This window comes from Acanthaster planci, linkage group LG02 (genome assembly GCF_054643075.1).
Source record: "Acanthaster planci isolate LZ-2023a linkage group LG02, COTS_SCS, whole genome shotgun sequence".
Taxonomy (NCBI): Eukaryota; Metazoa; Echinodermata; class Asteroidea; order Valvatida; family Acanthasteridae; genus Acanthaster; species Acanthaster planci.
In genome coordinates this window covers 16,626,157-16,640,317 of record NC_141778.1, presented here as the reverse complement: position 1 = coordinate 16,640,317, position 14,161 = coordinate 16,626,157, and the positions used below count along the sequence as shown (strand labels likewise).

Below are 14,161 nucleotides of genomic sequence, written 5' to 3'. Positions count from 1 at the left end.
TCTGTGCAGACTCGTTTGTCTGATTGAAAACTAAGGAAATGAACATTCGTGAGTAAATTCGTTGGTTTCATGTACACAAAGGTGCAATGTTATAGGACTACGCCTTATCGTTTTAAGATTTCATTTCAGGGTAACAAATTGAAAACAAATTAGGTCACGTGAAGTAGGCCTATCTCAAAATAACAATACATCCAATGCTTACCCCATCAATCGTGACCCCAAAATGAATAAAAGGTTCCTGAGTTCAGTTCCCAGCCCACCAAAAAAATCCCCTTTTGGCTGTTTGCGCTCCCAGGCTGATTGGATGACGTCTTCGCCAGAACTCTCGATGCATGTGCAGTGTAGGTGTACTATTGTGCATGGCACACAGTAAATGCAGTATCGAACGCAATAGACCACGATGCGTTTGATGTAGCTTCGCCCACAGGCAAACACTGTCTCAGTTCAAGGTAGAAATTAAAAGACACAGTCCTACTGTGTATTTCTTGAACTGAAACAGTGTTTGCCCTGTTGGCCAAGCTACATCCCGAGGTTTGAAGGAGCGCGCACGGTTCAAGGCCTTGATACATGATAGATAGCAATAATTCAATTAAGCGACTTTTAAAAACTGCAGGATACAGTGATGCAGCTTGACTTTCACAAGAAAGTCATATTCACAACTCATATCTGAGGTAATGTGTACGTACGCAGAGCAATGAATATGCTTTAAATAAACAATCTGGGGAATATTATACAGATAAAAAGAGGCGACATAGGCCGACAGGGTAAATTTCACTGAAACTCGAAGATTAAAGTTTCAATCACGCCTTCAAAATATTGCTCCACACTATTGTGAAAACACGGACAATTTACAAAAGCTTCTTTTTATCATGTTCTCCTAATCAGTAATGGAAAACTATTGATTGCATTGTCCTATTCTGGGGTGTAGAATGAACCTTTTTGTCCTGTAAATGAATCGTTCTGTGGGGGACTTTCAGTAAACCTCACTACATGCGTGGTTAACGTTTTTTAGGAAGTTGTCCACTTGCACCCCGAGTGACCCCACCCCCATCCACAGTTCTGACTTCAAGTAAAACCAGAATCAGTACTACAGAAGAGAAAATTTCATATTTGAATGTCATGCATGCTTTTTAAATTCCATTTTTAAGTCCATTTCACACGACTTGTTCTTCTGTGAAATTTTAACAAGTAAAAAAAGAACGCCATTCACACTGTGGGGACGTACGAATTGAAACTATGTTACGCGAAAAGTGGCGACTAATGTGTCTATTCTTTTACTTATCAAAAATCATGAAAAAAGCTAACACGGAACAGACACACAGTCAGAACTTCGTATTATTTCATTTAACTTTTTCTGTGTTCACTGTTTAATATATTTTTATTCCAGACATTTTAAAACCAATAATCGACCATCCTCCCGAAAAAAAATGAAATTATAGAATTAAAAAACACAAAATGTGTTCATCTACCACCACAAAACACTGGCTATTTCAGGTTTTGACGTGTCGTCAACACGTTTTCTTCTGTACTGTATACTTTCACACTGCATATACATGTACATGTGAAGCTCTCACAGTACCGGATCCTCCCGAAGTACATTTATATTTAAATAACCGGTAAAATTCTGTAGAGTTAGAAGTCGCATTATTTCATAAACCTTGTGATTTCTATACATGATCATCAATAAATATTTACATGTATTACGAAATTTACCAGCTGTTAAACACATAGCCTGGTATATGTAAGGAGTTGAAAAAATGAGGACGGAATACAACAGATGGGCATGTGTGAATTACATTTCTTTATTAGAACAAGGGGAAGACTCGAATTCAGTTTTAAAAGACAGCTGAATAAATCTGATAATGCATGTCTGTTGTGCTCCTCCATCATCAGCGGTCTGCCCATAAAAGGGCAGATCCAGACGGGAGGGGGGCACGAGGTCATGCTACTCCAAAACGGAGCCTTTTTGGTGGGGGGGGAATGAAAGGTCATTTTGGGATCCATTTTACTTCCCTTCCTTACCCTTAACATTTTCACACCCCCCCCCGGAAAAACCAAAATACAAACTGGACTCCCAAAACTTTGGTCCTCGATCCGCTCCTTGCTCCTGTACAGCTCCCAAAGCTGTAAAATGAACCATAAAGTAGCTTCCTTTTTGGTATCGGTCAAAAGTATCCATGACCAACTTAAACCTGAAAAAGCTTTACAAAATGCACAGCAAGGTTAAGTCGTTATTTGCATCAAGCACAAAGACAAAAAGCTCAAAATTTCATAATTAATGGCATTTCAATCCAATATTTCTTCGAAAATAATGACAATTTTTAGACGGAATGGAAACGAAACGATTGAGCAAACAGCAACCAGAAATTTAAAATGAAACAAGATTACTTATTTCTGACACCGTTATTTCTGAAAGAAAAAAAAACTGGCAAGACGATGGGATAGGCATTGGGATAGACATACTCTAAACGAATAGAAAATTCACCTTTTACACACACACTTCTGAAGCTCCAGTCAATAACTAGTTCTAGACATACATTATAAGCAACAATGATCCAATATTAAATGCAGCCTGATTGACAATGCCTTGGTACAACTTCAACGATCAAATCAAACGGCATTAATTTTGGACCCATTGTTATCACTTAAGACGACTATTGGTTTTTAAACCTTGCAATCAAATTGCAGTCAGCAAACACAAGCCGAAAGATAAATCTGATATGGCACCATTAACATCTGCAGCAGAATCTCATTTTCGTCAATACTATTATACAACCTTGAGAAGAAATTCTGAAAGATACATTATTGCAAATCGAAACCAAAACATACCTACAAGCAAGGACAGTACTTAATTCACACAGTACATGCAAGTCACAAAGCATTCGATGGAGAGGTTTTCAAGGTGTGTAATCAATGATCTTCATCACGAACAAGATGATCATCTGGCCATTTGAAGTACTGGGCCCAATTTCTGATGATCCTGAGCAGTCGAACTTTACATGAACTGTACATCGAGTAAAAGGAATAAGCTTTCTCTAAGTTGGGCAGAACTGTTAAAACGATACTACAGAAAAGATGGCCGTGAGCAAAACAGCCCAAGCATTGAGCCATTTCATCCAGCTACTTAAACAGAAAATGAAGCTGGGAATTTGATTCTCTCAAACGAACGAGTTAGAATTTGGACTCTGTATTGTCAACTCAAGACTAATTCAATCATCTTCTACAACCAGCACAGATATCCTGCAGTTAACGTTGATATAAAAAAAAGGATTGTCAAACATTCATATGCAAACATTCAAACAAAACTCTTTCTACTGAGTCCAATATGACACCTTGAAATACATTCATGCATGATTAAATCATAACCCCACCAAAAGTAACAGAAGTACAGGACTTACGTTTGCTGGAGCATCCTGACACTAAAGCTGCACAAGAATTGATTCAAAGAAACTTCAACCTTTACATAATCATGACCCTACATGAACATGGAGACCCTCCCAATGTCACTGGCTCCACAGCACCAAGAGGTTGTATTTCCGGTACCTACACGTACTTTGTGTACCTTACAGTCTGACCAATGATTTAGAATCCAAACATTGTTTGGCAGTGCCAAGGTACTTGTATTTTAGGAGTACTCGCCCCATGTATCGCCGATGATCTTTTTCTGGTGCCATGAACTGCTGATTAACCCAACTCAGAAGATCAAGCACAAAACACATGATGGCTCCTACATGTACATGTACCTTCAGTAATTTCAGGATTTAGGGGTGGGGGCATGGAAGCAATACATGATTAAGGCCAGCTACAGGTACATGCAGGTACCTGCACAGTGTGCTGTTTCATCAGCACTGCAGTTGAGACCTCTTACACACCATCACAGTATTGTACAACACTCACACAAGACCTCCAGTCTGAATTCAAGTCACAAGCTGCCCAAATGAACTGCAACAGCATTCCTGTGTCATTTTGGGGGGCTTGTTACCAGTGAAAAGTCTTGTTGCAAGTCTTGTGGCAGGTCTTGCGGCAGGTCTTATGATGGTCTCAACAACACTGCTGTTCATGAGATAGTCTTAACAAAGATTCTCCATGTAACCATGCCCCCCCCCTCATCTGTACATGTACCACCCTTTTTCGTCTTTACCACTTGTTTTCTCTTAAAGAACTTCTGACAACATTTTAACAGGTGTTACAAAAAACAGTCAACGATTACGCCATTAATACCATCCAAGGGTGGATCCAGTACCCATTTTCTTGGGGGGGGGTTGGAACTTCTTTTTGGACTTCCAGGGCCTTTCTATGGGGTTAGGTTACATGTTGGTGTTTTTTACACAATTCTAGAAGGGAAGGCCAAACGTAGAGCCTTTCATATTTTGTTTTATGTTTGTGGTTCTTTTTGAAGGTGAGCCACAGCCACCATTGGCCCCCCTCCCAGATCCACCTTTGATACTCTCCTATTTCTTCTATGACCACTCATTTTGACTAAGATTAATGTCACTGGCCGAAGGGTGGAGGCAAATGGGGCCATCGATATCCCTCTAGGTCAATTGTTTCATTTTTTAACTTAATATAGATGACTTTTGGAATCAATTCATTCACCTTCCTGGTGCAAATACATGAACATGTACGTGTAAAAGTCACCCAATGTAACCTCACACCCAAGAAAGCCTGTATAGAGATCCTGAATTTGGGGGCCGTGTTCAAAACTTTTGGCTCCCCTACCCTTTTTAAAATTCAAATTTGGTTCTGGATCCTCCCTTGGTTTATGTACAGTCAAGACATACTAACACATGTAGAAGAACTGACCTAAACAGAACTTGCTACAACATCACTAATTTGTCAGCTGCAGATCTAAAATGAGTTTGAATTTAGAGTCACAATTTGTGACAATAATTGAACTTGTCACAATTTGAGATAGTATAATACTCCGTATGTGTCTACGTGTACATACACTATACACTTGTCATATAAACATCTTTGTTGTCTGAATTTTAGTTCAAACTGACTGTTTTTAGACCAGTGAGTCTTTTTATACACTACAGCAATCTCTTTTTACCATTAACATGTAAACCACAGTGGAAACGTGATCTTTCATTGTCAGCACTTGCTTAAATTCCTTGCATGAACATACACGTACAGCCAGCATTATTGCATGCCAGTAGCCTTCTGCATGTGCAGTATTTTGAGATGGTGGAATAAAACAGAAACGAGGTTTGTATCCCAGCTCAAATCATGAAGATTAGTGGCCCCCCTAAATTCAAGCTACACTACTTAAAAAAGTTAAGGAGCACTTTTTTGTGTGTATACTTTTTTTGATTTACGGAAAATGTGCATTTGATGTTTTGAAACATTTTTTTAAATTTTTCATTCCAATCAGAGCACCATATAGACAAACAAAACATGAAAGAACCAGACCCCACTCATTGCTTGGAAAAAAAATACAAGTTAAGAAAAAAGTGGTCCTTAACTTTTTTTTAGTAATGTATTTATTCTAACAAAGATTCATTGAAGATAGTATCAGAAAGATATTCTAAATTGACATGGCACACAAAAACAAGCCACAAGGTAAACGAATTTCACATTATTTTACCAGGCATGCCAGGAGAGTAGTGTACATGTATGTGCTTAGCATGAATAAGATGCATTCTCCTTTCAACAAAGGGCCAATGTCTTAAACCCTGGCTTCACGTACGAGTACAGCAACAAAATACAATTTACTACTTGTAATAAATTGTAATATCCCATACTCTAGTCAGCTTGAGTATGGTGCTCCTAGTACTTTTTCGCATACAGTACTTCAGCTAACAAAAAGTGTGTAGTATTTTGTAGTACCATCTCATGTTTTGTTTTGCTATTCTCAAAGGTAGTGTGGTTCCTTTTGGGGGCTTTGCCAATGATGAAATTTGTAAGCAAAACAGTGCTCTCATTCGGGGAGAAAACCCCAACATTGCATCAGTTTGTGCACAAAGAAATGGCTGCAGTATTTGGTGCTCTTTTGTCAATGTTTGGCTTTTGTGCTGAATAGGTACATGGCAAAAACCCAATCATCAACCTTTTTTCAGAAACATTTTTCATAAGCAACATTATGAAATAAGCAGTGTCTTCAATCACTGATATCACAACAGTGCCCTCTGTTGTCTGGAAAAATAGGGATAATTTTTTATGTGTCTGTTTAAGCAAGTGCACTTTCCAATAGAGGTTAGGCACAGCAGCTATCTTCCCAGTCAGTGCTTTTGTTATGGGGGGTGTGCACAAAAGGCCTACACATCTGTATCCCCATGGAAAAAGAACACTGACCAGGAAGACGGCTTCCGTGCATATCCCATACGCAACTGACCATGGAACTATTGACCCCCAAAGATATCAAACTGTTCTCATACAATGAAGAGTAGAAAGTTGCACAAAAAGATATCAAGTCTAAAACATATTCATCCCCTGGACACTTTAAGCACACTTGAATAACTGGCCCTGAATATAAAACTCCTCATTTATATTTAATGTACACTCACTCTTAAAATATTCATTAATTATATATCATAAACAGCGGCAATTCATGAACTGAACCGAAGGCACTATGTAAAAAAGTACCAGACCCATTGTGTCCACTAAGTCATGTGACCTAAAGTGGGCATCCAACATCAACAAACATGACACCCTCTTATAGCAGAGTGTGTCTACCAAAAATAAAGCCGATTTTCAAAACCAGTAGTTTGATTACTGTACCGGTACCAACTGACAACTTTATTTTTGGTAAATGACACTTATGGCACACTTTGCTATGGGGAGACACCATGTTTGTACATGTACTGTAGCTGTTTGATGCCTCTTTGTGGGGGGGGGGAGGATGGAAGGGGTTTGCCCGTGATGTGCGTACAACGGCCTGTGTGCCCATAAGGGGGTGTTCATGAGGAACTGTTTCATTTCAACCCTGAGGAGCCCCATGTGACACATATGTAACATTTTTTAAACATTAATTAAAAGTACTTCCAAACTAAAAAATCCTTCCCAGTGCCCACCAAAGCCCAAAGTTACATCGATGTAACATAAATAGTGCCCTCTATAGGTTGTTTGAGGTTCAGCTGCCACGCCATGACCTTTTCAGAGTTCCCTCTCATGTGTTACCACCAAGGATAGTTCGTCTTGCAAAACTCCTAGAATTCTGTGGCATTTTTCAAATCGTTGTTGGTAAGTGTCTTGCAGATATTTGATGTAGGAATTATCTGTAGATACTAAAGTTTACTTTGATACAAATATTTGTGCAATACTTGCTATTTCTGCAGAGTAAAAGTGGATTTTATGGCCATGTTACACCCATGTCACATTGGGATATTGCGTGCACTGTACACGTGTACATGATAGTGATGTGTAATGTATGTACATGTACGTGCCCATGTACGTAGTGCATGTACATGTAATTTGAACATCTTGCTAGTTGGCCAGTACCTAATTTGTAAATTTGGAATCCTTACTTTTTGGAGGGGACTCGTCTTTGAACTTGAAAAAGTCTGAGAGAAGTGGGGCAAATTACATACATGTAGGCCTAGGCCTGAGGCATTCATTTACATGTACATGTGTGTGCATGTCATTAGCCAATTCAACTCCTGCAGTTCTGTTCTTGCAATTTCTATGTTTCTTTATGTCATCAAGTGGTATTGCTGGCGACAAAAGTGAATTTATTTTTTTTTACAGGAGGATGGCTTCCCATCAAAGGGGCCGGTTTCATGCAAAAGATGTATTGCAAGTTTTGGATTGTGATGAGAGCGATGATGGGTCAATAGATGACAGTGATTCAGATGAAGCGATAAGGAGTGCATCAGATGTTGGCACAGATGACAGCGATGAAACCTACAGTTCATCAGATGACGAGCCACTTGCCAACATCGCAAGTACTTCTGCACCAAAAAGAGCTAAGAAGGCATCACCGGTCTATCGGTGGGAGAAGAAACCTTTCATTGCTCCGGATGCAACATTTACAGGGCCAGCAGATGATGTTCCTCCTTCACTGGAGTTTAATACACCATTTGGGTATTTCCAACGCTTTATCACTGATGACATGTTGGATCATGTCGTAGAATACTCGAACCAATACAGTGCTCAAAAAGATTGGACATGTCGCAAATCTATCACGGAAAGAGCTAGAGCAAGTGATTGGAATGTTCTACCGTATGGGCCTCGTTCAGATGGCTGGAGTTCGAGCTTACTGGGAGAACGGGACCAATCATGAACCAGTCAGTGGTGTCATGAGTCGAAATTGATTCCAGTACTTGATGACTGTACTTCACTTTGTCGATAATTTGGCTATGACCGATGAGGACAAGATGGCTGACAAGCTATGGAAAATCCGTCCATGGCTAAATATGATGCGAGAAAACTGCTTGAAAGTAGTAGCGCACGAGCACAACTCCATCGACGAGATGATGGTACAATACAAAGGCAAGACGGCCAGCATCAGGCAGTATATTGCGAACAAGCCTCATCCCTGGGGATTCAAGATCTGGGTGAGAGCTGGAACCGATGGCTTGGTTCACGACTTTGACGTATATCAAGGGGGTGATGGCAAACGCTCAGAACTTGGTCGAGGTGCTGATGTTGTTTTGAAACAACTACAAGATATTCGCGGACAACCTATTCACTGGTGTTCCCCTCCTTGTAAAAATCAAGGAACTGGGAATGCACTATGTTGGCACAGTTCGCAAGAATAGAATCTCTGGCTGCAGGCATGAAGATGAAAAGAAGCTGCGCAAGGAGGGAAAGGGAGCATATGACCATTGCGTTGAAGACAGCCACAACACCATAGCAGTAAGGTGGCTTGACAACAAAGCTGTAACTCTCCTGTCGACGTACACAGGTACTGAGCCGACTGACACCGTTCGCCGATGGGACTCTGCCGTAAAAGACCACCAGGAAGTTGAACGCCCAGCCATCATCAAGGCGTATAATAAATTCATGGGCGGCATTGACTTGATGGACAGCTACCTGTTTTGGCACACCCTCATGATGGCCATCGTGAATGCGTGGTTGGTGTACCGCCGTGAGTACAAACTACTTCAACTGCAAGAGAGGTCAATGATGAAGCGCCAGGTGTTTCAGTCTCATGTTGCCTCTGCGCTAGTGGGGAGGATGGTTGCCAGACCTCGTGGAAGACCATCACTAGAAGATGTCCGTGATGTCATCGTGAAACCTCAGCCCGGAAAAGTGCGCAAGGGACCCGTGGATGATGTCAGGAAAGATGCATATGCCCACTGGCCAGTGAAAGTGCAGAAGCGGGGCAGATGTAAACTTTGCGCAGTGAACAATACTAACACCTTGTGTGAAAAATGCAACGCGAGACTCTGCTTTGTTGAGGAACGTAACTGCTTCAAGTCTTACCATGTGTAGTGCCTGTTACTGGTATTCATATCAGTGATCCAGCAGTGTAAAGCCAAGATGGTTTAGGATAAAAATTTACATGTTCGGGTATTGATACTTTGGGGTCGGGGGTCACTTCAACAAACAAAAGTTTAGAGAACATTGAAAATGCTGTCGATAAATTGTTCATTGGTTTATCCTAAGGGGAAATTGTCATTCATTAGGTTGTTTTCAAATTTCCACTTTGATTTTTCCCAGGAAAATTACACCCAAATTTTGACCACTGAAAAAAAATACATGTATAGGCGGGGAGGGGGGCGCACACGACCCCCCCCCAGATTTGACCAAGAAGTTGACTATGTACCATTAATTAACAAAATGGATAAAGATTCCTAAATATTTACTTGTACATGTACCTGATTGCGGTATGTATTGTGATCCATATCCACTCAGTTGCAAATAATAAGGTATATGTATGACCCAATGTTATTGTATGTGTCACATTCCGAAAAACACCCTGGGGAGACGAAATGTTTGAAAATAAAACTTGAATGTGGTAGAGCATCTCCAACAAAGCTGTTTCTGCTAAAAACAGATGTTTATGTCATTTACAAGAAGCCTTGGGGTCCTCAGGGTTAAAGCAACAATCTCCAGCATTTCCTTTATCTACAAGGATTACTGAAGCACCCGTTCTATTTTCAGTGTGTTCATTAGCCCTTTTAGTTGTTTCGTGGAGATTCTAGAAAAGGATTCCCATTTCGGCTTCTTGATCCTGCCGTAAAATCCGCTGATAATGCACACGCTGTGCTGTGATCTCCTCATATTAACACCCCTGAAATCCATGGATAACAATGATTTATTTGTAAAATTCCAACCTTCAACATTGAGTTTTTTCCAGAAATGCATGTGTAGAGGCCTCACCTTCAGACTGCAGTCACTTAACCCTAACAGCCCTGAATCCTCCAATTTTAATATGATTTTGCACACATCCTAGGGAGTTAGGGTTAAAGTATATTCTTCCCTTCAACATGACTGTCTTTCACACCATTATAAAAAACTGGTGATGTGTCCCATTCAAATTTTGTCCACTGAATTTGGTATGCATATAGTCAAAAATTCTTTGCGTTCGATCAAAACTTACAGCGTGTGGAGATACAAGTACGCACAACCAACCGATGCCACAGAAACCCGGGCAACAAAGTTGGAACATCACAGTCAAAAGGAATTGCAGGTGAACAAACTGAAACAAACTATTTATCCTAAAGACAATTTTCATCACGAAAATTCCATTTTAAAAATGAAAGTCCCATATAAGAAATATATTACACTACGGGTTTAAACACTTGGAGTCACACTTGAAATAATCAATAAAAAATTGCCAGCTGTTCGTCGTTTCGAAGACTCATTACGGTCCGTCTTCACACAGCTAAGAAACTTGATGTGCACACCATCGCCGCAAAGAGCTGAATGAGAAGAGTTTCAACAAAGGGGGCGCTTGTCACACAACACCCTTTCATCCCCCCGATGCCTACTATACATACATGTACATGTAGGTCACATGACTTGTGGGCACAATCGGTCTATTAAGATATCACTTGCCGGTATAACAAAGTTATACAAAATATGATTGCATGTAAACTTAACTTCATCTCTCCCAGATCAAGTATGTACACGTAACATGCATATTCAGATACCAGTAAATTAGGCTTCAGAGCAAGGCCTGGAGGCCCATCACAAACCTTCCAGTCACAAGTCACCTCACAAGCTATTCAAATGAGTTTGGAAAATAGCACTCCTTTACGAAAATTCACCCTGTGACTAGTGACTCATCTCATGAAAAGACTTACATGTGTGACTGGACTTGTGAACTGACTTTTGAAACGTTCAACTAGAAAATTTGTTTTTTTTTGAGGTATTCGGGGGGTTAAGGTTATACATTATGTCGGTCACAGAAAAATTTCAGTTGAAAAGTGTGTTCAAATGCAATAAAAACAAGAGAGTACACTGTGTATATAAAGTGAACATTTCAGCACACACAAAGTGTCTCTTCCTGGGCCATCACTGTAGTTGGAAATAACACATGTAAATATGGGAGCCACTGGCTAGGGTCTGCAACTTCTTTCCATAGATTTGTGCGCTACTCCCAGCACATGACTCACTGATTGCAACTATCACACATAGAGTTTTTGTTTTTTAAGAATCTTCAGATGTGACCACTATGAGCCAACAGTTCATGCAAGGTATCCACAGCAAACAGCTGTGACAAGAAATCCCACGTCTTACACACTGTACATGTTACATGTACCTACATGTATGAGTGTATTTGATATGATCTGTCTTCAAAAACAGACAGTGTTGTAAAGCAGGATGACACATTCAACAACATACAAGTAAAATCACATTCCCGTCCCAAAAACCCCATCCAATTCCCAGATCACATCCAGGGACTTGTTACAATCCAAGTTACATATAAATCACATGTGCAAAAACAGGATGCAACTCTTGGATTGTTATGAACTATAAATCATAGATGTGAATTCTGGTGAGGGACATGAATTTTAAGAAGTAGGTTGTGATCTACAAGCCAAGTTGTTCAACTGCATCCTGCTCCAAACCACGTCTATACCACATACAAAGATCATGTTATTCCTTTCAACGGCACGGGCTTATCAGATGCATGTCGTTGTACCATTTAAAAGAGGATACGGGGTGACCTCGTTGACATGTTGACTGGCCCACTTGGTGGTTCCTCCATGCAGCAGATGACAGATGTGGGGACAGACTTTGCACTCCGGGTGATACCTGCACAGTGTCTGAGCAAACTTGGTCGCCGAGTCCAGCTTGACTCGTTCCAGGTGGTGCAGCAGGGGCTCCACCCTGCAGTCCAGTTTGTCCAAGGCTCTGAGAATGTCGCTCAGAGTCTCGGCGCACTGCTGGCTGCCGGACTTCACGAAGGCATCCCTGTGGCGGTCGCTGAAGCCAAAGAAACTGGAGATGCAGTGTCGCAGATCGTCGCCGTGGGCCAAGATTTGGTCCAGGTCTCTCCGGAGCTGGATGCTTTCTTCAATCAGCTTCAGAGTTCCAGTGCACATTTCATCTTCCTCAGCAAATCCTGCATTTTTGAGAAGTTGGCAGACAACCAACTCAAGGTTAAGATCCCTCAGATACCCCAAAAACCCAGTAGCCAAGCTTCTGCAACTGATATTGTCTTCTTTGAGACAAATACTACATTTTGACATGTCCCAATGTATGGTACACTTGCCCAAATGAGACATGCCATCCATAAACCTCAGTGTGCACTGCTTTAGAAAGCAAAGCCTGTTACTCACTAAACTACCCTTGTGCTCTCACTGTCTGAATACTCAATACTCAAATATAACTCACATCCGGCAAGTACAGATGCATGTAACAAAGTGGACAATATGATAAAAGCATGTACATGTAACATAGTGTAATACTTCTTTACATGTTCAACAACCGAACCATTTGCCAACAGAGTCACTCAAGACTGCAACATCAGCCAGTGGCTATGTACTGAGTATCATTTTCCTGAGTAGATGTACATTTATCAAATTGTTTCATTTACCGGTATTACATGTATATCTAATTTCAATCTGTTGTATTTCAGTTGGGTGGAGAACTGCACATTCTTAAGCAGTCCTTCATTTTAAGAAAATCCAGGAAATCGCTCTCCTCAAATCTCTCAGGAGAGCAGATCACTCTCCTTAAAATAAACCAATTAACAGAAGTGCAAAAGGAGGTCAAACGATGATTTATACCCTGGAGTCAACTGTTTCCACTTTCTCTGATGGTTTATAATGTTCTTGGGGCAATTTTGAAATTAATTTAGTTTTAAGTCAGTTAGAAACATGGGTTTACAACGACATCATCTCATATCAGGACTTGTTTTCTTTTTATTTGAAGCAGAATTTTTATACTTGCAAACTGACGTTACATGTAAGTTTCAACCTACAAATCAACACAGTTACTCATGTCCCTTTAATTTAAATAAAAGTGGAAGTGAACCTTTTTCATCCTGATTTGAGCATTTCTTTCACTCGAAACACTAACAGTATCAATATTTTTGAATAAAAACCAAAACCTAATGGGGATTTGAAAGTTTAAACTACATTTCACCTTTTTTCAATTGATGCAGACTGTAACAAACTCACCTCAATCAAAATGGGAAACATCAAACCGACACACACGAACGCGCATAACAATATTTATGTATGATTGTGGTCCAACACGCTGGGGGGTTTCCTGCTCAAATTCAGTGGTCATACATGCTGTATGTTTTTTCATTTTCATGACAACCAAAAACTCATGGCACACCACTTTCTGCTTAAGCGCCCAGTCAAGAAGATTGATAGAGATTGGCTCTTTTATCACTGAAAACTTTTTAGCGACCAATAAAAACACGTAACAGATTGCATCACATACAGCAAAACTGAGTGCGACATACATGTACATGTGTAAGTATCGGTATGTACAGTGTACATGCTACATGTGCGAATGAGCAGGGCGGGCTGGCCGGTACAAAAGCAGGCTCACAATGATGGTATTCATACAATAATTTATAGGTCTATGTATGAAAGTTGCGACAGTCCTTTATTGGTCAAGTTATCCATTGTTTTTTGTCATATGATTCATTATTTGTTAAGTGCCCTTAGATTTTTTGAGGAGCGCGATATTTTACGCTCCTTTGGGAGTGTTGAGGAGCGCGATAGGAGCACCTGCGCAATCGAGCTCCTTAAAAATGCTGGGCTGCTTAAGACGACTTACCGTAATTACCATTATAAGTGCAAGTCATCCA

The 14,161-nt window shown here is 40.4% G+C and overlaps 1 protein-coding gene across 5 annotated transcripts in view; it reads right to left on the bottom strand.

The window, feature by feature from the left end:
- Nucleotides 1-1,335: 1,335 nt before the first annotated feature.
- Nucleotides 1,336-14,161, bottom strand: part of LOC110984444 (uncharacterized) — a 36,691-nt gene continuing 23,865 nt past the window's right edge. For all 5 annotated transcript variants that reach the window (XM_022244648.2, XM_022244649.2, XM_022244651.2 and 2 more), the window contains one exon: nt 1,336-12,457. In XM_022244648.2, the coding sequence (XP_022100340.2) occupies nt 12,015-12,457 (443 nt within the window). In that variant the 3' untranslated portion in view covers nt 1,336-12,014. The remainder of the gene's footprint in view (nt 12,458-14,161) is intronic.